This window comes from Scyliorhinus canicula, chromosome 3, assembly GCF_902713615.1.
Source record: "Scyliorhinus canicula chromosome 3, sScyCan1.1, whole genome shotgun sequence".
NCBI lineage: Eukaryota > Metazoa > Chordata > Chondrichthyes > Carcharhiniformes > Scyliorhinidae > Scyliorhinus > Scyliorhinus canicula.
Genome location: NC_052148.1, coordinates 96,827,933 through 96,855,372, shown reverse-complemented (window position 1 = coordinate 96,855,372; position 27,440 = coordinate 96,827,933). Strand labels below are relative to the sequence as shown.

The window sequence follows — 27,440 nt, the reverse complement described above, 5'->3', positions numbered from 1 at the left end:
GCAAACCACAACTGGACGGACAATAGGTTCTGGCGCTAAATCCGCAGTGGGTGGCGATTTGACGCCAAATCGCAATTCTCCACCACCACGACAGCGGTGTCAATGTGGTCCGGAAGGCACGTAACCGTCTGCATATCATTAGCGGGCCTGACCCAGTATTCTCCGGGGCCTCCGCGATTCTCTGCCTCCTCAAACTGGGAATCAAAATAAAATAAATCAACTTCACCACTTTGAGTTGATTTCAGTCAAATTACATTTGCACTGTTCTCTACGTGTTAACACAAAGTGGTTGTTGTTAATTTTTAATACAAAAGTTACATGTGTTTCAAAAGGGGCTTATTTGTCCTTCTCGTCCAAATGACAATGCAATTCATCATTTAGTAAAAAGCTGTTTGTAAAGCAATAACCGAAGAATTTGGATAAAATGAGAAACTCCACACTGCTTGGGATGAAGTTCCTGATGTCATTCGTGTCCTGGTTTTTCAACGCACTATAGTATAGTAATTAGAGAACAGCTCTTCTCCCTTCTCTATCTCTCTAAGTGCCACAAGAACCACACATCGCAAAGGCCTGCAATACAAAACAAATGGAAATCTTGAGGGTCAGAAACAGATGAAACATTTAAATTGCGAGCACCACAAAGCACCACAGAAGTGTATGTGCAGTAGGAAGCTAATTCAATTCACTCTGACTGTGCTTGCTCTATTTTGTCTGGGCTTTTAAAATCTTTCTCTATTTCTTTTCATATTTGTCTTCAAGCGCTTATCCAATGATGGAGTTGGCTTAAATAATAACATATTCCCTATTGTAAACATTTTGCAGGAAAAAAAAATTATTCCAACCTACCTCTTTATGCTCTAACACTAGAACAAAGAACAAAGAAAAGTACAGCACAGGAACAGGCCCTTCAGCCCTCCAAGCCTGCGCCGACCATGCTGCCCATCTAAACTAAAATCTTCGACACTTCCGGGGTCTGTATCCCTCTATTTCCATCCTGAAAGACTAATCCAAGATGTATACCCATGTTACTGATTCACCAATCAATGGAAATAATCTTTCACTATTTACAACCTGAAACCCTTCACAATTCTAACACTTCAATTATGTCTTACTGTAACATTTTCTACTACAGTGAATAAAATCCTAGGTTTTCAAGACTTCCCTCATTATTATACCCACTCATTCCAACATATTTCTATTAAATCCATGTTTATCTTTTTCCCAATATTATTTCTATTATCAAGAAATCTAGTGTTCCAACAATGCTCCAGTGTACAAATTGATCGTCAACACCATATTTTTGTACTCGTGAAGCCCAGAGTGCCATTAGCCCTTCTGTGGCCTTTTTTGTTTACACGTCAGCTTTTAAAAATTATGTATTTTCTGTATTGGATTTTTATGTTCTTCCATTCCACTGGCAATTGCACTATTTAGGATACATTTCTAAATAGTAATGTAGTTCTTTTACATAAAATGTACTACCTGACCTTTATTTTTGGTTGAATTGAATTTGACATATATTTGTCCGCTCTGCTGGCTTGTCTACGTTCTCCTGTAGTTTTCAAAGTCCCTTAATTTGGTACCATGACCATTCATATCGTTCTCTCCATACCCAGGTCCAAATCATTTATGTATGTGGAGAATAACAGAAGTCTCAATACAGAACACTGAGCTATAGCAGTAGCTCTAACTCGATATCCATTTGCTCCAACTCATATTCTTCTATCCATGCCATTACTTTAGCTTTAATAGAACAGCACCGATGTTTGCAACAAATATATTCAAAAACTTTATTTGAATATCTAAGTATATCACACCCAATGCATTCCCTTTGTCCATCCAACTGGTAATTTAGTTGAGGAATTTGATTGAGTCAAGTGTGATCTGTCCTTTACAAACTTATGTTGTCTGTCAGTAAGATTCTTACTAATATTGTTTTCTATTCTAGCAGTTCTCCTACATTGGCAGCTCCCACATGGACAGTATAACTGGTTCTTATCTTGCACAATCTTTTCTAACTTCTGTGATATGTCCTTCCTTTGGCACCTGGAAGACAACAAAGCACCTGGAACTGAAAGTTTGGACTGTAAAAGATTATGTCAGCCCCTCTAAATACTGTCGCTATTGCATTTCCAGTTGTGCATTCGAAGCTCCAAAATTTGAGACATCTGTAGTTTGTTAATGCCATTGATATTTATTTTTTTGTCTTTGCTCATGTCCTCCAGAAGAAGCTAAAGTTTCAAATTATTTTGATATCTAAGGTCGAATTCTCTGACCATTCGCTGGTGGTGGGGTCCTCTGCCCCAGTGGGCAGCGCACTCCCGCTCAGCGGCATGGGGTGGCTTCAATGGGAATTCTCTTTGACAGCGGCGGAAGCAGAGAATCCCACAGTGGGTTGATGGGCCAAATAGCCTCCTTCTGCACTGACAGGATTGCTTTTTTTGTTGTTATTTACAGCACAGGCCATTCGGCCCATCGTGTCTGCACTAGCTCCCAAAAGAGCTACCCAGCTAGTCCCATTCTCCAACCCTATCTCCTTAACCCTCTAAATTAATCACTTTCAAAAAATTCCCAAGCTCTCTTTTGAAACCTCCTGTGGAACCCGCCTCTGCCACTCTCCCAGGCAGTGCACTCCAAATCCCAACAACTCTGAGTAAAGACGTTTCTCCTCATCTCACTCCTAACTCCCTTGCTGACCATCTTGAAATTGTGGCCCCCTAGCCACTGACATATCAACGAGTGGAAACAGAATATCCTTGTTTAGCCTGTCAAAATTGTTCAGAATTATGAGCACCTCCGTTAGGTCACCTCTTAATCTTCTCTGCTCCAAGGAGAACAAGCCCAATTTCTCCAATCTTTCCTTGTATCTAAAATTCCTCATTCCTGGTATCTTTCTAGTAAATCTCACATGAAATTCTCCAGGCTTTTAACATCCTTAAATAACTGAACACAACACTCCAAATGTGGTCTGACCAATGATTTGTAGAGGTGTAGCATCACTTCCTTGGTTTTATACTCCATGCCTCCATTTATAAAGCCAAGGATACTATAAGCCCTCTTAACAACTGTTTCAACTTGTCCGGCCAACATCAGAGAATTATACACTTGAGCCCCAAGGTCCCTCTGCTCCTGTACTCCCTTTGACGTTGTACCATTGAGCCTATATTGTCTCCCATATTTCTTTTACCAAAATGCATTATTTCACCTTTCGCTGAATTGATGTTCATCTGCCAGGTGACTGCCCATTTGGCCAACTTGTCAATGTCCCTCCTGAAGTCACTCACCGTCATCCTCCCAATTCACTATTCTCCCTAACTTAATATCATCTGCAAATTTAGAGATTTTGCAATCAACACCTATCTCTAAATCATTTATATAAATTAGAAAAAAGTGAGCCCTGGGTAATGCCACTTTCAACTTGTCTCCAGTCTGAGAAATGCCCATCTATACGTACCCTCTGTTTCCTATCTCTTTGCCAACATGCTGCCAAGGACCCATCGATCCTAAACATTTTTAATTTGCTCCCAACCTGCCATGTGGCACCGTTTCAAATGCTTTCTGAAAATCCAAATATACAGACGGCATCCACGGAACTACCTTTGTCCACCGTCTGTCATCAAAGAACTCATTTGTCAGACATGATCGGCCCCTGACAAAGCCATATTGACTGTCTAGTATTAACTAAGTGTATACTTATCTCACTCAGTAATATGGCCTCCATTAGTTTTCCCATTGTTAATGTCAAGCTGATGGGATTCTATGAAAATGCACATTCTGAAATCCTGCCATAGCTTCTCACAGCCTTGCCTGAATTTTAAGACTATACCTCTTATTTAAAACTCTTCCATTAGAGAATATAGTTTCTCTCTTTATCTATCTCCAGTAACTTTCCCATGTGAAATGTTTTATTTCATTAAGGGTGCAAGTTGTGCAGTTGCATTTTGCACCATGTCACTGTCCTGTGAGACATTTTGGCTGTGTTATTAAATATTGCGCCAAATAATACTCATTAAATGGCGCAGTGGTTAGCACTGGAACTACGGCGCTGAGGACCTGGGTTCGACCCCGGCCTCGGGTCACTGTCCGTGTGGAGTTTGCACATTCTCTCCGTGTGTGCGTGGGTTTCACCCCCACAACCCAAAAGATGTGCAGGTTAGGTGGATTGGCCACACTAAATTGCCTCTGAATTTGAAAAAAATAATTGGGTACTCTAAATTAAAAAAAAAAAATACCATTAAATACTTTGTGTATAAATGACTAACAATTGGTGTCACATATTTCATCTATTAAGTTTGAAGTACCACTTCTATACTGTATATGCAATCACTGTCTAAATTAATCTTAACTGAAGAAGGTTTTGGACAGATATTTGTAAAGTTCTCAATCCAATGCATTTTGATGCTGCTTTTTGATGGCAAAATAGTAAATCATAGTTCAAATTCCAATTGGAACCAACCTTTCCATAATGTGACCGTAGTTAACATTTGGAATATACTGACGGAGCTCTACAGGAAAAGTTGCAGGAACATCAAACTCCTGATAACATACATTAGCTGCTTTCTCTGAAACAAAACAATATACAGGATTAGTTTTTATTTAAACACACTAATGAGATCTGCAGATTTTTTTCCCGTTAATTTTCTGAATGCTTATGCACGGTAGCATAGTGGTTAGCACAATTGCTTCACAGCTTCACGGGTTAGGTGGATTGGCCATTCTAAATTACCCGTAGTGTATGGTTAATGGGGGGATTGTTGGGTTACGGGTATACGGGTATACGGGTTACGTGGGTTTAAGTAGGGTGATCATTGCTCGGCACAACATCGAGGGCCGAAGGGCCTGTTCTGTGCTGTACTGTTCTATGTTCTATGTTCAGGGTCCCAAGTTCGATTCCCGGCTTTGATCACTGTCTGTGTGGAGTCTGCACATTCTCCCCGTGTGTGGGTTTCCTCCGGGTGCTCCGGTTTCCTCCCACAATTCAAAGATGTGCAGGTTAGGTGGATTGGCCATGCTAAATTGCCCTTAGTGTCCAAAATTGCCCTTAGTGTTGAGTGGGTTACTGGGTTATGGGGATAGGGTGGAGGTGTGGGCTTGGGTAGGGTGCTCTTTCCAAGAGCAGGCATCTCCACATCATGACCTTCAATGTGATCATGGCTGATCCAATCCTGGCCTCAACTCCACTGACCTGCCTGTTCTCCATAACCCTTCAACCTATTACCAATTAAAAATGTCTAACTCCTCCTTAAATTTACTCTGTCCCAGCATCCACCACACTCTGGGGTAGCAAATTCCACAGATTCACAACTCTTTGGGAGAAGTAGTTTCTCCTCAAATCTGTTTAAAGTTTGCTACCACTTAATCTAAGATTATGACCTCTTATTTTAGAATGCCCCACAAGAGGGAGCATCAGCTCCATGTCTACTTTATCCATATCTTTTAGCATCTTGTATACCTCAATTAGATCTCCCCTTATTCTTCTAAACTCTAGAGAGTATAGGCCTAAACTGTTCAATCTCTCCTCATACGACAAATCCATCATCTCTGGAATCAATCGAGTGAACCTCCTCTGAACTGTCTCCAATGTCACTACATCTTTCCTCAAATAAGGAGACAGAGATGAGAATTTTTTTCCCCTTAAGAGGCCTGTGCATCTCTGGAGTGCTCTCCTTCAAAAGGCAGCGCAGAGCAGTCTTTGAATATTTTTAAGGCCGAGCTAGTAAGGGGTGAAAGGTTATCGGGAATAGGCAGGAATGTGGAGTTGAGGTCACAATCCGATCATACAATTATAGAATTTATAGTGCAGAAGGAGGCCATTCGGCCCATCGGGTCACCCTTGGAAAGAGCAGCCTACCCAAGCCCACAACTCCACCTTATCCCCATAACCCCAACCAACCTTTTTGGACACTGAGGGGCAATTTAGCATGGCCAATCCATCTAACCTGCACAGCTTTGGGCTGTGGGAGGAAACCGGAGCACCAGGAGGAAATCCACACACACACGGGGAGAACATGCAGACTCCACACAGACAGTGCCCCAAGCCGGGAATCGAACCTGGGACACATAATCGAGGGGCCTACACCTCCTAATTCTCACGTTCGTAATGTCTTGGTTAATATTTATCCCTCAATATCACTAAACCAGATTATCTTTATACTCAATTTCTTTCACATCATATGCCATCTTTTATTATGCTGTTAACCATTTTAACTAGTCATTTCAAAGAGAGTAACAAATGCTCCCACTTCTCAAATGGTCATCAATTGTACCATAATACGAAAGTTATTCTGCCTATCCACATTTGCTTCTTTCTCATTAAAATACATATGCACCTAGTTCAAATAAAGAACTAACCATGCCAGGCGTGCATAGGTTGTGCAGGAACTCAGGTGACAGAATTAATCTGCCTGCTAGAAGTCAGGTACAATGGAATGGGGAACTTGTCCATTCCTTTCCTTCCCTACTAGAGCTTTTGCAATTTTAAAGTACAGGCAGCAAGCATGCCTGCCTGCCTGAAGTTGACAGGGTCCTCTTTAAACATGGAGCCAGAATATAATAATAATATAATTACCTTTTATTGTCACAAGCGCCTGTTCGGGTAAGCTGGTACGGGAATTGAACCCGCGCTGCTGGCCTTGTTCTGCATCACAAACCAGCTGCCTAGCCCACTGAGCTAAACCAGCCCATGATGACATTGGACCCCATTTGCTAATTTAACCTGAAGCCTGAGCGAGGGAATAGTGATGGCTCCTCCATTGGGCTATACCTGCTGAAATCAGCACCTTGAACCAGAAGAGGCTCAACAAAGGGAGTTTTTAAAAATTTGATTCCAATTTGTTTGGTCACCTGGAACATTAGTGGTTTGAATGGCCCAGTGAAGAGGGCATTTGCCCATCTAAAGAAGTTCAACTTCGATGTTGTTGCTTTGCAAGTGACCCACTTCCGTGCCAGGGATCAGACCAGGCTGCACAAGGGGTCAGCTGGGAAAGGTTTTCATTCAATGGCAGGGCCAGGGGTACGGAGATTCTAATGAATAAAATAGTTCAGTTTTCCTCCTCTCAGATTGTAGCTGACCCCAATGGTCAATATGTTGTTGTTTGTGGATCTCTGTTGAACACCCCGGTAGTCATGGCTAATATTTATGCCCCAACTGGAATGATATGAATTTTATTAAGTCACTGCTGGTCTCCCTCCCCAACCTGGACTCACGCCAGCTTATTTTAGGTGGGGACCTGAATTGTGTTTTGGACCCTGGATTGGATCATTCCAAATCTAAATCTCTTGTTCCACCTGGGAAAGCCAAGGCTTTGTCTTCTTTATGACAAATGCGGGGTGTGGATCCTAGGTGCATTTTTGCAGCCAAATTATAGAGATTTCTCTTTTTGTTCACATGTCCAACATGCACATTCAAGGTTGATGAATTCCATTCGAGAGGTGGATCGCCTGTACTCGCTTGATCCTACTCCGAAGCTATTGGCAAGTAGGAAAAAAAATACAGACCTAGTTCGAGCTATTGTCTATGTGGGTTACAACACTCCAATGGTACTTTTTATGAGTATGGGGAGAAGGCCAGTCGTCTTCTGGCTCACCATCTCAAATGTCAAGTGGCCTCCCATGAGATCACTCAGATACTCAATTTGGGAGGCAACCTTGTGTCCACCCCTCCCCAGGTCAATACGGCTTTTAAATCCTTTTACCATGAACTCTATAGATTGGAGCCCTCTGCAGACATATGGGTCAAGTCCAACTTTATGGACAGTCTACCTATCCCAATGGTTGAGGTGGTTAAGAGCAGTGAGTTGGACTCCCTGTTACGTCCCAACGAGAGTTTAAAATATATCGAGCTGATGCAGTCTGACAAGGTACCTGTTCCGGATGGCTTTCCAATTGAATTTTACAAGAAATTCACAGAGCAGCGTGTACCTTTATTATTGGACATTATTGGTTCAATGATTCCCTAACCTGGGGACGCTGCCTCCGACTCTCACTCAAGTCTCTATTTCCCTGCTTCTTAAGAGGGACAAGGACCTGACAGAGTGTGGCTCATTCCATCCTATCTCATTTATGAATGCGTCGTTGAGCTGCTTATTAAAATGTTGGCTCTCCAGTTGGAGCCTTGCCTCCCAAATATAATTTTGGAAGTCAACCGGCTTCATGATTATACATCGCTTGTTAAATGTCATACTTTCCCCCTTCCCAGTACCCAAACCTGAGGTGACAGTATCTCTTGATGCTGAAAAGACATTTGACAGAGTGGAATGGGAGTATTTATTTTAGATTCTCGGGAGGTTTGAATTTGGTCATAAATTTGCTTCCTGGATTTGCCTGTTATATAATGCCCCTACTGCCAGTGTTCTTACGAACACTTCAAACTCTGATTATTTTACCTTGAGTAGGGGTACTAGGCAGGGCTGCCCACTTTCTCCACTCTTGTTCATCCTGGCAACGGAGCCACTCTCTATAATGTTGCAGTCCTCTAGTCAATAGAAGGGTATTAGCTGAGATGGGGTCAAGCATCGGGTGCCTCTCTATGTGGTTGACCTACTTCTTTATATTACAGACCCAGTTCCTTGCATAATGAAGTTACTTAACACCTTCAGCTCTTTCCCTGGGTACAAACTGAATTTAGGCAAGAGTGAATGTTTCCCGGTTACCTCCCCTGGGTGGCGAGCCCAATTGGGGACATTACCTTTAATCCTTTCTAATACAAACTTTTCCAATCTGGGGTCCAGGTGGCCCACAACTGGGCCTCACTTCATAAGTTGAATTCACAAGTCTGATTAATACTGTCAAAATATATTTTCAGAGGTGGAACAACCTTCCTCTATCTTTGTGGGTGGGGGGACTTCCGGTGGGGGCATGTAGGTGTAAGTCACACGTTGGGTGGCTCCTGCCCGAGGCTCTGGTTTTTGGAGTTTAATGGTTCTAGGGACAATTTTTGGATAAGCTGGTGCAGGAAGACATAAGGAAGGAGGTGAATGTCGAAGACCCAGAAACCAGAAACAAGCCGCTGGGAAGAAGGGGGCAAGTGAATGTTCGCCGTTGAGCGAACAGGTCAGCCCGGCAGCAGGAAAGGTGGTGGAGGCTGGGTCGCTGGATGGGGCCATGCCCTTCACAGTGGAGACTCTGAGCGATGGCAGTGATGAAGGAACTGGTGGAGCAGGCAATGGCGCCAGAGAAGGCGGTGGTATTGAAGACATTGGCCCGAGGCCAACTGAGTACTTTGCGAAGATGTTGGCGGAGTTGTTGGGGGAGGGGGAAGAACCCTCCCAGTATAACTGGACAGGGCGCATCGGTCGCTCAGGCCCAAGCCGAAGACAAACGAGCCACCAAGGACGGTGATCATTTGTTTTCACAAATTTCATGTCAAGAAGGTTCGGAGTTGGGCAAAACAAAGGTGTGAGATGCAATGGGAAGGAGCTGGTATTCGTATACACCAGGACTTAACTGTGGAGCTGGCGACAAGGCAGGCAGCCTTTGGAAGGGTGAAGGCAGCACTCTACAGTAATGGTGTGAGGTTTAGTGTGGTCTACCCGGCGAAGCTGAAAGTGACCTATAACGCAAGGGACTTCTACTTTTGAGACGGTGGAGGTGGCAGAGGTGTTTGTGAAGGCTGAAGGACTGGGATTAAAATGAGAGATGGGATTGGGGTTTGGTTCTGGACTGAGGAAAGGGGAGTGAAATGCTGTATACAGCCTCATTTCTTGTTTCAGGGTGTTTATTTGTTATGTATGTGGGGGGGAAACAGTTGGAGGTTTGGATTTTGGGTTGGTTGGTGGGGAAGGGTAGTGTACCCTCTACTATGATGAAACGTTATTGATTTATTTATGGTTTTAGGTGCTAATTGAATGCATAGCTAAAGAGCGAAATTATTAAAAATGTCGACTGTGAGAATACAGTCATTGTTTCAGATAATGAATTAACTATTGAACTTTAGTGTCTTGACTATGGAAATTTAGACATTGTTTTATGAATGTTTCATATAAAGAATTGACTATTGTATTTCAGTGCATTCGGCAATAAGAATGTATCAACTAATTACCTACAGCAAGGTCTATGGCCAGCAGTAGCGTGAGAAACCTATTTTCATGAGACTGCGCACGTAGATGCTGAGTTCGCTTTGATAGACACCAGTCAATCTTAAGTAATGGCCAATGTTTGATTAATAAATCATCCTCTAAGTAACAGACATCCATTTGAACAAATGAGGAAGTCTCAGCTGAGAATTAGAAACCAATGAGAGTAAATGAGGGATTAGGCCAGAGATATCGATTCCCGCAAAAGCAAGACCTTATAGTTGAGGTCTCATTTCTGAATTTCAGCCTTCCTGAATTCTTGAATCACCTATCCATTTGTTTTAACGTGATTTATTTATACTCTAATGTTTAATGCTTTTTTTGCCATGTTTTTGACCCATGAATTTATTGTTTGAAATTGTATTTCTAAGTTTGATTCAGGTCTTATGCGAGTGTATTAAAGTGAGTAGTTAACAATAAAGTTGTATTATCAACACCTCCAATCAACCAAACAATCGACTCTTCTTCGAAGAAGGTAAAACAGGAGTTCCAACATATGGGTTACAGTGGGTAGGAGAATATTGAACTTTAGGGATATGGCGGTTTTCTGGGACTTGGTTATCTTGCACGGGTTTTGTTTGTCTGTCTTTGTTTTCTGGGACTGAGTCACGGGGGAGGTGAGCGGGAGGAGGGGTCCTGGGCAAGAGCCTCCTCACTATCAAGTGAAGGTTGGCTAGTGAATGGGAGTGTGGAGGGGCCGTGGTCATTGGAACCTGGTTGAACAGGTTTTGATGGGAGGTGTGAAAGGTCGGGGGATGAGATTGATACTGGGGTGGTGTTTGCAAGAGGAAGTGGATAGGGAGTTTCTGGGAGGGGGGGGTTCGATGGCAATAAAGGGCAGGGTGGGTCAGGCCCAGTAGGCAGGACCCGGGGTGGTGATGATGGTGGATAGGAGAGACCTCTGGTCAGAATGGTAACGTGGAACGAGAGGGGGTTGGGGGGGTGCGGTGAAGAGGTTGAGGGTGTTTGCGCATTTAAAGAGTCTAAAGGCCAACGTGGTACTGTTGCAGGAGACCGATTTGAGGGTGAACGATCAGGTGAGACTCAGGAGCGACTGCGTGAGTCAGGTTTTCCATTCGGGGTTTGACAGCAGGGCTCGGTGGGGGAGGGGGGTTAGCTGTATTGGTGGGCAAGAGGGTGAGGTTTCAGATGGAGAAGATGATGGCAGATCGGAGGGCTGGTACGTGATCATAACGGGGGCATTAAAGGGGAGGTTGGTGGAGCTGGCGAGCGTATATGGCCTCAACTGCGATGATACAGGGTTTGCAAAGAGGGTGCTGGGTGCCATCCCAGATTTGGACACCCACGAGCTAATAGTAGGGAGGGATTGCAATATGGTGCAAGAGCCGAGGATGGACAGGTCTCAGTCGAGCTCGCTTGCCCAGTCAGGGGGGTGAAGGCGCTGGCTGGGCTCATGAGAGTGATGGGAGGAGTGGAACCGTGGAGGTTCCTGCACCCGAGGGAGTGGGTGTATTCATTATTCACCCCGGTACATAAAGTGCACTCGAGAATAGACTTTTTCACAGTAACTTCATTGCAATGTTAATAATTAATAATGTTTTTAAGGTAAAGATAGATAGTTTTTTGAAGAATAAAGGGATTAAGGGTTATGGTGTTCGGGCGGGAAAGTGGAGCTGAGTCCACAAAAGATCAGCCATGATCTAATTGAATGGCGGAGCAGGCTCGAGGGGCCAGATGGCCTACTCCTGCTCCTAGTTCTTATGTTCTTATGAGACTGCTTGTGACAATAATAAAGTTTGTTATTATTTTATGGTGGGGAAGGTGTTATTGGCCGGAGTCAAAGGGTTGGTGTATTCAGCGATATTGATTTTGGACCATGCGCCACATTGGGTGGATGCGGTTCTATAGAAGGGGGTGTCAGAAGCCAGGATGGAGAATAGATGTAGGGTTGTTAGGGGACCGGAGTTTTTGCGGTAAGATTGGGAAGTTGATCGAGGAATATGTGGCATTTAATTGCATAGGGAAAGTTTCACAGTCAGTGGTTTGGAGGCTTTGAAGTAGTAAAGGGGGAGGTGATCTTGTTTGAGGCCAAGGTTGACAAGGAAGAGAGGGAGGAATGCCAAAGGTTGATAGAGGAGATGCAGAAGGTGGATAGTGGATACGCAGGGGACCTGGGTCCAGCCTTTTTGGCCAGGAAGACGGAGTTTCGGGCGAAATGTGACCGGTTGTCCACAGGGAAAGCGGTGTGCCAGTTGAGAAGGGCGAGGGGGGCGCGAACAAGGGGAGAAGGCGGAGGGATGTGGTGGCTGGGAGATAGTCCAGATGTAGGATAAGATGGGGAAGCTAGTGGTGGCTCCGGAGAAGATCAATAAAGTTTTTGAGGAGTTCTATGAGAAGTTGTATAGGTCGGAGCCACCGGGTGAGGAGCGAGAAATGAGGGAGTTCCTGAAGGGGTTGGAGTACCCGAGGTTGGGGGACGATAGGGCAGGGCTGGAGAGGCTGGTGGGGGAGCAAGAAGTAAAGGAGGCAATTGGGAGGATGCAGTCATGGAGGGCGATGGGATAGATGGATTCCCAGTGGAATATTATAAGATTAAGGACATGTTGACGTCGCTGATGGTGGGAATGCTTGAGGAGGAGATAGGTAAGGGAGTCTTGCTACAGACGTTGGGGCAGGCTTCGATTTCCCTGCTGTTAAAGAAGGATAAGGACCCGGTGGAGTGTGGGTCGTATAGGCTCATATCCCTTTTTACTGTAGGTGCCAAATAATTGGCAAAGGTGCTGGTGGCAAGGTTGGAGGGGTGTCTCCCGAAGGTGATAGGAGAGGATCAGACGAAGAAGGCGAGCCACATGCTGGCGCACCAACTGCAGAGGCAGGCCGAGTCCAGGGAAATATTGAAGATACGGACTGGGGCTGGAGATGTGGGGCTGGATTCTCTGCCGGCGGGATGCTCCGTTTTGCTGGCAACCCGGGGATTTCCTGATGGCGCGAGGCTACCCCACAATGGGAAACCCCAATGACCAGCTGGCGTAACGGAGCATTCCGCCGGCGTACTGAAACTTCTAAAAAAATGTAGTTTTAACTTCCAGCTGAGCCAGCAGGAAAAAGAATAGCTTGGTACGATATTTTACTGAGATGGGTTGTTTATGTGTTGTCAATAAATCTGATAGATACTGTGCTCAATAGTCTAACCCATGTACTTGTTCTGCGGTCTTTTGAAGTCAAGGAGAACATGTGAGGTCATGGGACATATTGTAAAGCTGAAAACAGTGAAGAAGTTTTTCAGTTTAACCTTGTTATACATGCACTGGATGTGTAAAGCAAGAGTTTACTAATGAGAAAGATTTCTGTTGCTGAGCACACGGAAAGTCTGTGAGTTAAAAGTCCAGATATGAGTTAAAGAGTCTATTCCTAGTTGACTTTATTGATGGATTTTCTTGCTTTCACCATCTCCTCTGATCTCAAATGGAACTCTCACACCTTTTTCAATTGCTAATTCTGCCTTCTAGAATCTCAATTTACTTATTGATGAGTTACACATTTATTAATTGCACGGTTCCTATCTGTAGCAACAAGGTTTATAAATATCCAAAAGAATGTAACATACCATTAGAACAGTTGTTGATGTACTGACCCACAGCTAACGGATTGGCTGGGCTTTCTGAAAGCCAAGTGGCATCGCTTGTTTTATAAGGACCAAGCCTGTCCCGTCCATTGCATGATCTGAAAGTAGTCAGAGAAATGAAACTTGTCATGATAAATGTGGAGGCAATAAACCATTTATCAGAAAGCTACTTCTTTTTTTTTTAAATCCCAATAATATAAGGTTTGTGGTGTTGCATTAAATAACAGTTTTAATAGTGGTGAAATACTGCAATGTGTCAGAGTTTTGCCACACTGCATCACAGAATGCTAGGATTTGAGTGTGAACCTGCATTTGCACAGTGGTTAGCACTGTTGCTTCACAGCACCAGGGTCCCAGGTTCGATTCCCGGCTTGGGTCACAGTCTGTGCGGAGTCTGCACTTTCTCCCCATTTCTGCGTGGGTTTCCTCCGGGTGCTCCGAATTCCTTCCACAATCCAAAGATGTGCGGGTTAGGTGGATTGGTCACGATAAATTCCCCCGTAGTGCCCAAAAGTTAGAAGGGGTTGGAGGTGTGGCTTAGGTAGGGTGCTCTTTCAGGGACCGGTGTAGATCCGATGGGCCAAATGGCCTCCTTCTGCACTGTAAATTCAATGATTTAGCCCCATTCCTAAATTCTCAGTCCTAGATACACCATCACGGGCAGGAGTTGTTAGAAACCAGAGAAGGCAAAATTGGAGGGCAGTCACAGTGAACAAGTCTTGAGCACTTTTGATAGAACTCTGTTCTATCTTCAGTCGTTCGCACTCGAAACGTGAACTCTGTTTCTCTCTCCACAGATGCTGCCAGACCTAGAGTTTATCCAGCATTCTCTGTTTTTATTTCCCATTATACTGAAGTTCTGGTTTTAAGCATAGTATTTACTAGATGATTAATGAAATGAAAAAAATGAAATGAAATGATAATCGCTTATTGTCACAAGTAGGCTTCAAATGAAGTTACTGTGAAAAGACCCTAGTCGCCACATTCCGGCGCCTGTTTAGGGAGGCTGGTACGGGAATTGAACCATGCTGCTGGCCTGCCTTGGTCTGCTTTCAAAGCCAGCGATTTAGCCCTGTGCTAAACCATCCCCTTAATGATATTGATCAGCAGTTCTGTAAAATGCTGGACTCTTTCAATAATAAGTAAATTGCGCAAAGAACACACCTACAGGCATTCACTTAGTTGCCATTACAACAGAAATTAAAATCTGTATTTACACAGCTTATTTAACATAATAAAAAGGATTCCAGTCTTTCACAGAATCTTATCAAATAAAATTTGATCCCAAACCAGCGAAGCCACATATGGAGATATTAGGTATGGTGACCAAAAGCTTAGTGAAAGAGCTTTAAGGAGAGCAAGGTAAAGAGGTTTAGGGACGGGATGTCAGAGCATAGGGCCGAAGCAGCTGGAGGCCAATGGTGGAGTGATTAAAATATAGGATTCGCAAGAGATCAAAACTGGAAGGGATCAGAGATCTTGGAGTGTTGTAGAGGAGGATGCCAGGGTAGGGAAGGTCGAGTCATTTAGTTCAGTTGTAAATTCCTACTACAGACTACTTTGAAAAATTACAAGTGCATTCGGGCTTTTAAAACTGAAGTAACTGTGCTCACACCTTGAATAAAAAGGGAAATAAAACTTACCTATAAATAACTTTAGAAATTCCATTGTCATTCCCATCAATCAACACACCATCTATACATCGAAAAATGAAAGAGTTGCAAATAGACTGGAAAAAGATTGGTTCATATTGTTGATAGATAGTACCTGTTATTCATAAACACAGAGCATTTGTTAAATACGGTTAACGATGTGCTTCTCAGATTTTATAAATACACACATATTTACAACAGTTGAGAGCAGAGAGATGGTCTCATTATATCATTGAATTGTCATAGAATTTACAGTGCAGAAGGAGGCCATTCAGCCCATCGAGTCTGCACCGGCTCTTTTGAAAGAGCACCCGACCCAAGCCCACATCTCCACCCTATCCCCATAACCCAGTAACCCCACCCAACACTAAGGGCAATTTATCATGGCCAATCTACCTAACCTGCACATCTTTGGACTGTGGGAGGAAACCGGAGCACCCGGAGGAAACCCACGCATACATGGGGAGAACGTGCAGACTCCGCACAGACAGTGAACCAAGCCAGGAATCGAACCTGGGACCCTGGAGCTGTGAAGCAATTGTGCTAACCACCATGCTACCGTGCTGCCCAATTATAAGGTGAAAATTCTAGCTTTTCAAATTTAGCCAAGAATCTAGTTTGGTTTAAGCGATCTGTACATTTGCACATACGGTTTACAAGTACTTATAATCAAAGGTAGATGGGGAGAGGTATTCATTCTGCTTTATTTGATCGACTGAATCACACTTATTTTGGAGCCAAAAATTGATAACTTAGGGGGAACAACCACTCCTCATATTAACATTCAATGTAGTCCCAATCTGAAACAAGTCCTTGCTTCGACAGGGATGGATGGCCCCAAATCTTCCACCTAGCTATTTTTATGGATTGGATTTGTTTATTGTCATATGTACCGGGGTATAGTGAAATGTATTGTTCTGCGTGCAGCTCAAACAGATCATTCCGTACATGAAAAGAAAATACATAATAGGACACTAGGGTTGAAAATTCTAATTGGCTTTGGATGTACAATTCACTTGCAGCAGCTTGAATTTTGTGCTCCAACGATTGATGTTTAGAGTGATACCCTTGGGAAATATTAATTAAGCAACAACTTGCATTTATATGATTCCTTTAAGATAGGAAAATGACTCAAACTCAAGTGTTATTAAAATGACACTGAGTCACGTGAGGGAATATATGGGTGAATGACTAACAGCTTGGTCAAAGAGATAGGTTTTAAGGAGAGGTAGAAAGGAGGATAGAGGGTGGGGATGCCAGTGCTTAGGACCGAGGCAGCTTAAGTCGGAGCCGTCACTGGTGGTATGATGAAAATCGGGAATGTGCAAGAGGTCAAAATTGGAGGAGTGCTCCAGGGCTGGAATCAGTTACAGTGACAAGGACAGGTGAGGCCATGGAGGGATTTGACGAGAATTTTCAAACCAACGTGCTACCAGGAAGGCAATATAGATCATGCTGGGTGATGGGTGAACTGCATTTGGTCTGAGTTTTAAGATGCAGGCAGAAATTTTGGATAAACTCAATCTTGTAGATGGTGCAAGGTGGGACGGCAAGACAGCATTGGAATATCAGGTTCAGAATGAACAAAAGCGCGGATGAAGGTTTCAAGAGCCGAAGCAGATTATAACAGCAACTAAAATCCAAAACGACTACCCTGAAACCACTCTTGTATGCCATTCTTTTTGTACACCATGGAGTTCACAGGAAAGTTTTTAATCAAAATATAAACCTTCAAACATATAAATAGATTTAAAACCCTGAGAGCAACAGTTGTTGAGATTTAGCAAACAATGACAGCACAAATTTGCGGTCTGCATGTCCCATCAGCAAGTATCATAGTGAACACAGACAGCCAAGATGCTCCATTATAATTCAGAAGCAGAGAGTTATAATCCAGAGCTGATTAATAATGAATACTGTTCGTATGTGTGTTTTAAAAATATATATATATATATATTTGTTGATGGCAAAAGTAAAAGAATGGACAAAAATTCCCTGAGAACTCCATGATATAAAACTAAAATAATAGAAATGTAACAAGATATAATATGAATACCCGCAGAAAATATTGAGTGAGTTACAACAGTCAGTCTCAAAATACAATGAGAACTCCTGTTTGGCTTTGTCAATAGGAAACCCACGCTGAAAGTGTCAACATTTATCTACAGTATCTCTTCTGGCTGTCGACGAGACTGTGATTGCTACATATAATATTAAAAATCTGTCAAGCAGCAAAAGCTGCAATCTCAGTACTAGGTATTTTTGGTCGTAAAGTCAGCATGAGTCTAAGCATGCAGTTGCTTTAGAATTCCACTGGGTGGTACTGCAGAATAACTTTATGGAAACATGACGACTTCGGCCATCTAGAAATCATGGGCACGATTCACTGATTACTGACGGCGAAATCGCGTTCGGCGATTGACCGTAGAATCCCTTTTTACGCCAAAATCAGGGGCGGTGCCATTTTTCGAATGCTCCGCCCTGTCAAATGGCGAACTCGAGGAGTACGCCACACCCCATTGCGACGGCCTCAGGACGTCACCTGAGGCTCTCCCCCAATGAGCCGACTTCCCGACGGCGTGGGACACAGGTCCTCTCAATGTTCCTGAACCTGGCGTGCACATGCGTGGCCACAGATCCGGCCATTCTGCGTCCGTATCGGCAGGTAAGGGCTTCACGTGGCACGGCTGCTGGCCCCCCACTGGGCGGAGCATTGGTGCTCCGACTTTTTGGTCTCAAGACCAGATGCATCCTCCGGTCATAGCCGCTGAATCGGAGAATCCAGCCCCTTGAGTCAGTCACTGACTGCCTTAGGCTTCCGGTCAGACACTAAACCCAGAATTACACTCCCAATCAGAAACATCACACCCAATACATTTTTTTTCCTCTTTTTTTAAATTTAGAATACCAAATTTATTTTCCAATCAAGGGGCAATTTAGTGTGGCCAATCCACCTAGCCTGCACATCTTTGGGTTGTGGGGGTGAGATCCACGTAGACACAGGGAAAATATGCAAACTCCACACAGACAGTGACCTAGGAACGAACCCGGGTCCTCAGCGTTGTAGGCAGCAGTGCTAACCATTGTGCCACTGCGCTGTCCCTCATCCCCAATACCTGATGATTCATTCCACCCCAGACATCTGAAGATATAGTGTGCAAACATCAGCCTGTGCATGGTTCCACACCAATTATGATTCAGATTTCAGCTGAATACCCCTTCTCCAAACCTGTCCCACCTGCTGTGTCGGCATTGCCCTCAAAGCAGTGCAGTATGTGACTGGCACTCCGCAAACACCCTCACACTTTTCCTCTTGATGCTGCACCACCCTCCAAAATTTTTTTCAGCCCTGCATCTACCAGGTTGTTTTTGGGTTGCAATCCTCCCTTAACAAAGAAATGACAGTCTATGCCACCATCACACTCCTCTCCTCGCCCCACCAAAACTGTCAGACTTTCGGGTGATTGAAAACCCCACCCCCAATCAATTGCAGGATTTGATAACTCTCCTCCACCACCCTCCCAACTGATCACCTTGCAAATTCTGTTAACCTTACTCCCCCACTATTGAAAGACATTCTGAGCCTATCGCTGAGTGTCGTTGGTCCCCCACCACCACTTTTTGAGTTTGTAATCATATCCTTTCCACCCAGCAGGAAGAAGAGAAGTGAGGAGGAGATAAACAAGGGTAAGAAAGTGGTTCAGGGGAAGCTGAGGGGGAATAAGGAAGAGGGAAGTGACAATGAGGAAAAAACAGTATTCTTATTTCCCCGTTTTATTGTGTTTTTCCATCTGGGAGAGGAGAGGACAGTAGTGAGCAGGGCTAAAGAAGGAAGGGTGGGGGGTTTCAAGAGAGCTGGCAAGTAGGGAGGAATTGCAAAGGTGGTTCAGAACGGATGAGGCAGGGATGACAATGTGGACAGGCAATAGAAGCAAGTACAGGGGAGGAGAGGGGAGATGGAGATAAAAGCAGTGAAATATCATACTCCTAGTAACTAGTGCAAATGAAACAGTAACTTAACATTATGCATACAAAATTGCAGGATATAAACGTTGTTAAAAAAAATGAGTTCCGTACCAGGATACATGCAAACAACTGCTCCTTTAGGCACCTTTCCTGTTGTAACAAATACCCCTCTTCCAGCAAAGGAAAGCGAACTAGTTGCTCGATTGATAATGAATCCAAGTGTTTCAAACATTGCCTCATGAGGGTTCAAATCCATTCCACGTCCTTTTGTTTCTTTCTTAGTTTCTTTAATAGACCGAAAATTAGTTAACATATGGAAGTATTTTGATTGGCTATTTTCTGGCAGCAGGTTAAGAAACTCGGCTTGATTGCTCAAATCACTCAAGAACAAAATACGAAATAGCTTCAATAATGATGACTCAACCAGTTGATCAGAAATAACTTTATCCAAAGAATCTTCTGCAACAAATCGTAGTGTCCTGTAATAATCAATGAAAATAATTATTTGCCTGCTTTGAGAATGTCCTGGAACTCCCTCCCTAACAGCACTGTGGGTGTACGTACACCACAAGGACTGCAGCGGTTCAAGAAGGCAGCTGACCACTACCTTCTTGAGGGCAATTAGGAACGAGTAATAAATGCTGGTCTAGTCAGCGAGGCCCACAAAAGAATAATTTTTTTAAATCACTGTGCTTCTGAGAGGGAATAATCAAATTCTGGCTCTGGGGTAAGATGGCATCTGCACAAGCCGGACGGGTTGGACCGGATAAGATCTGGGATTGAGTTCCTTGCAGGGTGTTTCGCCAGTGCTACTGGAAGGGCTTTAAACTAACTCTACAGGGGTGTGGGAAACAAGAGGAAATATTAGAGAGGAATGCCAGGGTGCATAAAATACTGGGAGGGACAGAAAGCACTACTTTAAAGAATAATAAGTTAATAGGTAAAGCTGGAGTAATGGCTAAACAAAATATGTCTAAATCAGGGTTGCTGTGCATATATGTGAATGCATGGAGTATGGTAAATAAGACTGGGAGTTACAGGCACAAATTGCATTGTGAATTATGATGTTGTGACGATAACCAAAACCTGTCTCAAGGCAGGACAAGACTGGGTGTTAAATATCCCTTGGTACAAGATATTCAGAAAAGATAGGAAAGGAATGAAAGTGGGAGGGATGGCAGTATTAATTAAGGAGAGTGCTGCAATGCTGGAGATAAAGGATGTCCCTGAGGATTCAAGGACAGAATCAATTGTGGGCAGCATGGTAGCATAGTGGTTAACACTGTTGCTTCACAGCTCCAGGGTCCCAGGTTCGAATATCGGCTTGGGTCACTGTCTGTGTGGAGTCTGCACGTTCTCCCTGTGTCTGTGTGGGTTTCCTCCGGCTGCTCCGGTTTCCTCCCACAAGTCCCGAAAGACGTGCTGTTAGGTGATTGGACATTCTAAATTCTCCCTCTGTGTACCCGAACAGGCGTCGGAATGTGGCGACTAGGGGCTTTTCACAGTAACTTCATTGCAGTGTTAATGTATGCTTACTTGTGACAAAAAAGATTTTTAAATTTGGATAGTGTTAAGAAACAAAAGGGGTGCAATTATTTTGCTTGGTGTAGTCTATAGAATACCAACTCATGAGACGGGCGAGGAAGAAAGATATGTAGGGAAATTACAGAGAAATGCAAACATTATAAAGTGGTTTTAGTGGGGGTCTTTAATTACCCAAATATAGCCTTGGGTTAGTGGTAGTGTAAAGGATGGAGAGGGCAAACCTTCCTAGATTGTTTTCAGGATTTTCTACAACAGTGTGTGTCCAGTCCAACAGGAAAGGATGGACCCAGTTCTTGGAACTGAGGTGGGGCAAACTAGATCAAGTGTCAGTGGGGAACATTTAGGATATAGCGATCATTGTACTGTAAAATTTAGGATGATGATAGAAAAGGAAAATAGGCAATCCAGAGTAAAAATAATTAACTCGGGGAGATCAGACTACAAAGGGGCAGGAATGGAACTGGCCCAGTTAGACTGGAACAACTGTAGCTCAACAATGGGCCACCTTCAAAACAGAAATGGTCCAGGCACTGTCAAGGTATATTCCCTTAAAAGGGAAAGATAAGTCAAAAAATCCAGAGATCCCAGGATGAAAAAGGAGATAGAAATTAAGATAAGGGAGAAAAAATGTGTTTATGACAGGTGTCAAATAGAAAATCAATTGACAATTGAAAACCAAGAGGTGAAAAAGCACATTAGATAAACCAAGAGGGATGATGAGTAAAGACTGGTAGCCAACATAAAGGGGATTCCCAAACTCCTCCGTGGCATATAAATAATAAAATAGTGGTAAAAGGAGTAGGGTCGATTAGGGACCTAAAAAGGAATTTACACACGGAGGCAGGGTGCAAGGCTGAGGTATTAAAGGTAATATCAGACCACTGGTGGGCAAGCTTCTGGAAATAATTATCCGAGTTAGCTTCAGTAGTCACAAGAAAAAATGTGGGTTAATTAGGAAGAGCTGTCATGGATTTCTAATGGGGAAATTAGCTTGCTGGATTTTTTTTGAGGAGGTGACAGAAAGTGTCAATGAGGGTAGTGTGGTGTTCATGGACTTTCAGAAGGCATTTAGTACAGTGCCACACAGACATGTGAAAAAATGTATAGCTCATGGAATAAAGGACAGGAGCAACATGGATACAAAACTGGCTGAGTAATAGGAAGCAGAGAGTAATGGTCAATGGATATTTTTCAGGCTGGAGGAAGGTTTGTAGTGGTGCTTCCCAGGGGTCGATATTGGGACCGTAGCTTTTCCTGATATATATTAATGAAGATGACACGAAACTTGGAAGTATTGTAAACTGTGAAGAGCACAGTGTAAAACTTCAAAAGGACTTAGACAAGTTGGTGGAGTGGGCAGATAGGTGACAGATGAAGTTCAATGCAGAGAAGTGAGGGGTGATGCATTTTGGCAGGAGTGACAATATTGAATAAGGGGTAAAATTCTTCAAAAGGTGCAGGAGCAGAGGGACCTCGGTATATGCACATAGATCACGGAAGGTGGCAGGAAAGGTGGAGAGCGCAGTTAATAAAGCATATGGTATTCTGGGCTTTAGTAATAAGGGCATAGAGTATAACAGCAAGAAGGTTGTGCTGGTTCATATAAGATGCCAGTTAGACCTCAGCTGAAGAATTGTGTACAGTTCTGGGTGCCACACTGTAGGAAGGATGTGAAAGCATTGGAGAGAGTGCAGAAGATGTTTAGAAGAATGGCTCCAGGGATGAGAAACTTCAGTTATGAGGATAGAATGGAGAGGTTGGGACTGTTCTCCTTGGAAAGAAGAAGGTTAAGAGATTTATAGAGATGTTCAAAATCATGAGGAGGCTGGAGAGAGTAGATAGGGAGAAACTGTTCCCACTCGTAAAAGGATCAAGAATATTAGGGCACAGATTTGCAAAGAAGCAAATGCGATGTGAGGAAAAAACATTCCCACACAATGAGTGGTCGATGTCCGGAATACACTGCCTGGAAGTGTGATGGAGGCAGGTTCAATCGAGGCATTCAAGAGGGCATTAGATGGTTACTTGAATCGAATCAATGTACAGGGGTATGGGAAAAAGGCTGGGGAGTGGCACTAAGCCATGCATTTGGAGAGCCAGTGCAGACACAATGGACCAAATGGCCTCCTTCTGTGCCATAATAATTCTGTGATTCAGGACTGACCTATTGCAGGTGCCAACTACAAACTGAGAATGGTGTTTTCTGAACTACTTCTAACTATGACCTATATAATATGTTCCTGGAATAAGACCAATCAAATAAAACTAAGGGCAGAATTTTATTACCTTCGACCCTGCTAAAACGGTGAGACAAATTTCAGGTCTGGAACCCCAGGTCTCCCCACATCACACCTGGTCATTGCTTTTTTTTTCCGTCATTGCTTAATAGCAGAGGAAACTAATTCACATCCACCTCTGGCTCCCAGACCAATTAAAAGGGGAGGGGATGGCATCTGAATTATGTTTCCATTCAGTCAAAGCAAGTATTTCTAATTAAAGAGACCACAACATGGGTTACAAATTATCGCAGATTCAGGGTTAAAACACCTCATAATTGTCTTACCAATCTCAACCATTTCTTAATTACTTCCCCGTAAGGCACAAGAGGATTCCCCGCCCTCCTTCAATACCCCCTTGGGGGGAAAGCCGGAAGAGGGCAGGATTACTTTAGACTCTCAACCTTACATCAATTTCCAGGACTTTCTCACCCTGCCTGCCACAGAACCTTCCCCCACTGTGCTGGGAGAATTCTGCCCAAATTCTGGTTGCAGTTTCAAGCAGATACAAGCAGTTGTCAGCAATTTCACTCCTTACATTTTAATGGACAGGAATCTTGCAGGCTGACACTCACATAAACTGAAAACCCCAGCATCTTCTATTCTAAAGTGACTCACAACACTAAATCTTTAGAAAGCACTGGCTATCCCTCAATTGGAGCATTATGTCCAAAACTGGGCACCGCATTTTAGGAAGCATATGAAAGTCTTGGAAAGGGTACAGAAGAGAAATGGAATGGGATCAAAGTTGAGGGATTTCAGTTATGTAGAAAGACTGCTGAAGCTGGAGTTGGCCTGCTTAGATGAGAGGACAACGGACGTAAGAATTGCATATATACAGCACTATTCACAAACACTAGATGCCTCACAACGCTTTAGAGTCAATTAAGTACATTTCAAAGTGTAGTCACTGTTGTAACGTGGGAAAGACGATGCCACTTTGCACACAGCAAACTGCCAAAGACAGCAATGCGATAATGACCAGATAATCTACTTTTGTGATGTTGATTGAGAGATAAATATTAGTCAAGACACAACGGATAACTTACTTGCTCTTCTTCAAATTAGTGCCATGGGCTTCTTTACAACCACCAAACACGCAGACAGGTTTAACATCTCATTTGAAAGACTGTGCTGTACTCCCTTGGTACTGCACTGGAATTGCCTTGATTTTTGTGCTCAAGTCCTGGAATTAGATTTGAACTCAAAACTCTGTGACTTACAGGCAAGGATGCTACAAATTAAGCTACAGGTGACATTGATGGAGATTTGATAGATGTATTTTTTTTCCTTTCTTCTCTCATGGGATGTGGGTATCATCGCTGGCAAGGCCCTTCCCTTGCTTGAACTGAGTGGCTTGCTGGGCCACTTCAGAGAACAGTTAAGCGTCAGCCATACTGCTGTGGTTCCAGAGTCACATGTAGGCCAGACTGGGTAAGGATGGCAGATTTCCTTCCCTAAAGGGCATTAGTGAACTAGAAGGGTTTTATACAACATGGTCACCATTACTGAGGCTCGCTTTAAATTGCACATTTATTAACCGAGTTTAAAGTTCATGAGCTGCTGCGGTTGGATTGGAACCCATGACCCCAGAGCATTATTCTGGGCCTCTAGATTACTAGTCCAGTGACATTACCATTATGCCACCATCTCTCCTTATTTACAGTTGAGATATTTAGAGTCATGAATGGTTCCAGTGGTAGAAGAAGGCACAGATTTAATGAGATCAGCAAAGGAACCTGAGATGACACGAGAAAACAATTTCTTACACAGCAATTTGTGATGATCTGGAATTCACTGCCAAAAAGGGTAGTGGAGTAGAATTAATATCATTCAAAACAAAATTAGGAAAAAGCAAGGGAATGGAATTAATTGGAAAGCTATACAAAAGTGCCAACATAGGCACAATAGACCCAAAAGCTTCCTTCTTTGATGTATTGTTCAATGAAAGCACAGCACCTCTCCTCCAGAAACAAACACTACACAATGAACTTTTTAAAAGACCATGGGCGGGATTCTCCACCCCCCCCCGCCACATCGGAGAATCGCCGGGGGTCGGCGTGAATCCCGTCCCCGCCGTCCTCCGAATTCACCGGCCCTCCAAAAGTCGGCGAGGCGTGAGTCGCGCTGCCCGCCTCGGAGAATGGCGGGGACTGGCACGACTCAATGGGTTCCGGGGCTGCCCGAATTCTCCGGCCCGCGATGGGCCGAAGTCCCGCTGGTTTTTTGCCGGTTCCCCCGGCGTGGATCAGACTAGGCCCCTTACCGGCAGGACCTGGCTGCGTGGGAGGGCTCCGGGGTCCTTGGGGGGGGGGGGGGGGGGGGGGGCAATCTGGCCCCGGGAGGTGCCCCCACGGTGATCTGGCCCCCGATCAGGGCCCACCGATCCGCGGGCGGGCCTGTGCCATGGGGGCACTCTTTTCCTACGCGTCGGCCGTCTCAGCCTCCACGATGGCTGGCGCGTAGGTGAACCCCCCCCCTCCCCCACTCTGCGCATGCGCAGAGATGACGTCAGCAGCCGCTGACGCTCCTGTGCGGTCTCTCGCCGGCCGGCTGAGTCCCTTCGGCCCCGGCTGGCGTGGCGCCAAAGGCCTTCCACGCCAGTCGGTAGGGCGCAAACCACTCCGGCGCCGGCCTAGCCCCTGAAGGTGTCGAGGATTCCGCACCTTTGGGGTGGGCCGACGCCGGAGTGGTTCACGCCACTCCGTCCCACCGGGTATGGGAGAATCCCGCCCCATATCCTCTCATTTAGCTATGGAAAATGTCACTGTAGATTTACTTTGTATCATATACACACTGAATAACAAGTATTAAGAAGATTAAGGAGTATGAGGGTCCAAAGCCTATCCAGTTCTTCAATGTGGAAGTGTCACTACTGGTACAGTGTGCTCTAAGGAAAAGGAAGTGCTTATGAGTTTATTTTTGAATTGAGATTTAAACATTTTCCACAAGTTCAAAATGAGGCAATTGAAGAAAACCTCTTTCTTTTCCTTTTAATTTATATTATCAAAAACATTTTGTGTTTGGTGTATGATGGGGCAGCACGTTAACACAGTGGTTAGCACTGTGCCTTCACAGCGCCAGTGTCCCAGGTTTGATTCCCCCGGGTCACTGTCTGTGCGGAGTCTGCACATTCTCCCGGTGTCTGCGTGGGTTTCCTCCGGATGATCCGGTTTCCTTCCACAAGTCCTGAAAGAGGAGACACCGCACAAACATTTGGTGTATGTTACTTTATTTAATATCTTCAGTTGCTGTCGTTTGATATTTTATTTCCATTAATATCTTACTCTTGTATTTATGGTGTAATAAATTAATTTTAAATAGTTTGTGTTGCTCAATTAAATTGTTGAATATTTTGCATTGACTATATATTCTATTACAATTATAGTGTTAATTCCACGGTTTTAATGTGGGTTAATGACTATTTTGTGATGCAGATTTTGAGTTGGTTATTTATTGGTGTTTTTACCTTTGGTTTTTCCACAGGTTCAGGGCGATCCAGGGCACTAGCCTGTATTTATAGCGATTCCAGCCCGATACCAGCTTCTTCAGCATAGCCGCAGCTGACAGCCCAGAGCGCGGCCAGGCGCTCGGCTCTCTCCTGGAGGGAGGGAACAGGCCCGGTTCTCCCCGGGAGGAAATAGGCGGGCTCGGTCCCCGGGAAGTTAGGGCGGGCTCGGTCCCCGGGAAGTTAGGGCGGGCTCGCCCGCCCCCCCCGGGAGGTTAGGGCGGGCTCGGCCCCCCCGCCCCCCCCGGGAGGTTAGGGCGGGCTCGGCCCCCCCGCTCTCCCCGGGAAGTTAGGGCGGGCTCGGTCCCCGGGAAGTTAGGGCGGGCTCGGTCCCCGGGAAGTTAGGGCGGGCTCGCCCGCCCCCCCGCTCTCCCCGGGAGGCTAGGCCGGGCTCGGTCCCCGGTTCTCTCCCCGGGAGCTAGGCTCGCCTCCCCGAAAGGGTAGGCTGGCCTCGGCCCCCGCTCTTCCCGGTTCAGCTCCTCAATCAGTGTTGAGCTGTACCTTTACTGTGAGTCAGTTGATGTCACTGTGAACACTAACGTTGGTGGATGTCACTGTTATTATTAGTTCCAGGTTTAGTCTGGTTGTTTCAGTCAAATGTGCTTTTTTGTTTTTTCTTTCTCATAAAATGGAGCAATTCACCTGGTGCCACTCCTCTACATTTTCCATTTAGCCCTGCAGATTTTTTTCTCTTCAGATGACAATCCCATTCTCCTTTGAAAACCATGATTAAATCTGCCGCCAGCACTCTCTCAGATGGTGCATTCCAGGTCATAACCACTTGCCGTGTATAGAACATTTTCATGTCACTATTGCTTCTTTTGATAATCGCCT

The 27,440-nt window shown here is 44.4% G+C and overlaps 1 protein-coding gene across 3 annotated transcripts; it reads right to left on the bottom strand.

Annotated features, from left to right (window-relative positions):
* Nucleotides 1-235: 235 nt before the first annotated feature.
* Nucleotides 236-27,440, bottom strand: setd9 (SET domain containing 9). Of its 3 annotated transcripts, none has more exons than XM_038790951.1 (6): nucleotides 27,249-27,440; nucleotides 19,389-19,756; nucleotides 15,303-15,426; nucleotides 13,642-13,757; nucleotides 4,457-4,562; nucleotides 236-570 (listed from the first exon to the last, which is right to left on the bottom strand). In XM_038790951.1, exons 2-6 carry the CDS (start codon nucleotides 19,588-19,590, stop codon nucleotides 483-485), a joined length of 636 nt encoding a protein of 211 aa, XP_038646879.1. In that variant the 5' UTR covers nucleotides 19,591-19,756; nucleotides 27,249-27,440; the 3' UTR covers nucleotides 236-482. The 3 variants fall into 3 exon arrangements, with proteins under 3 accessions (XP_038646879.1, XP_038646878.1, XP_038646880.1); XM_038790950.1 differs by lacking the exon at nucleotides 27,249-27,440 and adding an exon at nucleotides 26,568-26,777; XM_038790952.1 differs by lacking the exon at nucleotides 27,249-27,440 and adding an exon at nucleotides 26,568-26,720 and having other exon boundaries at nucleotides 19,389-19,562.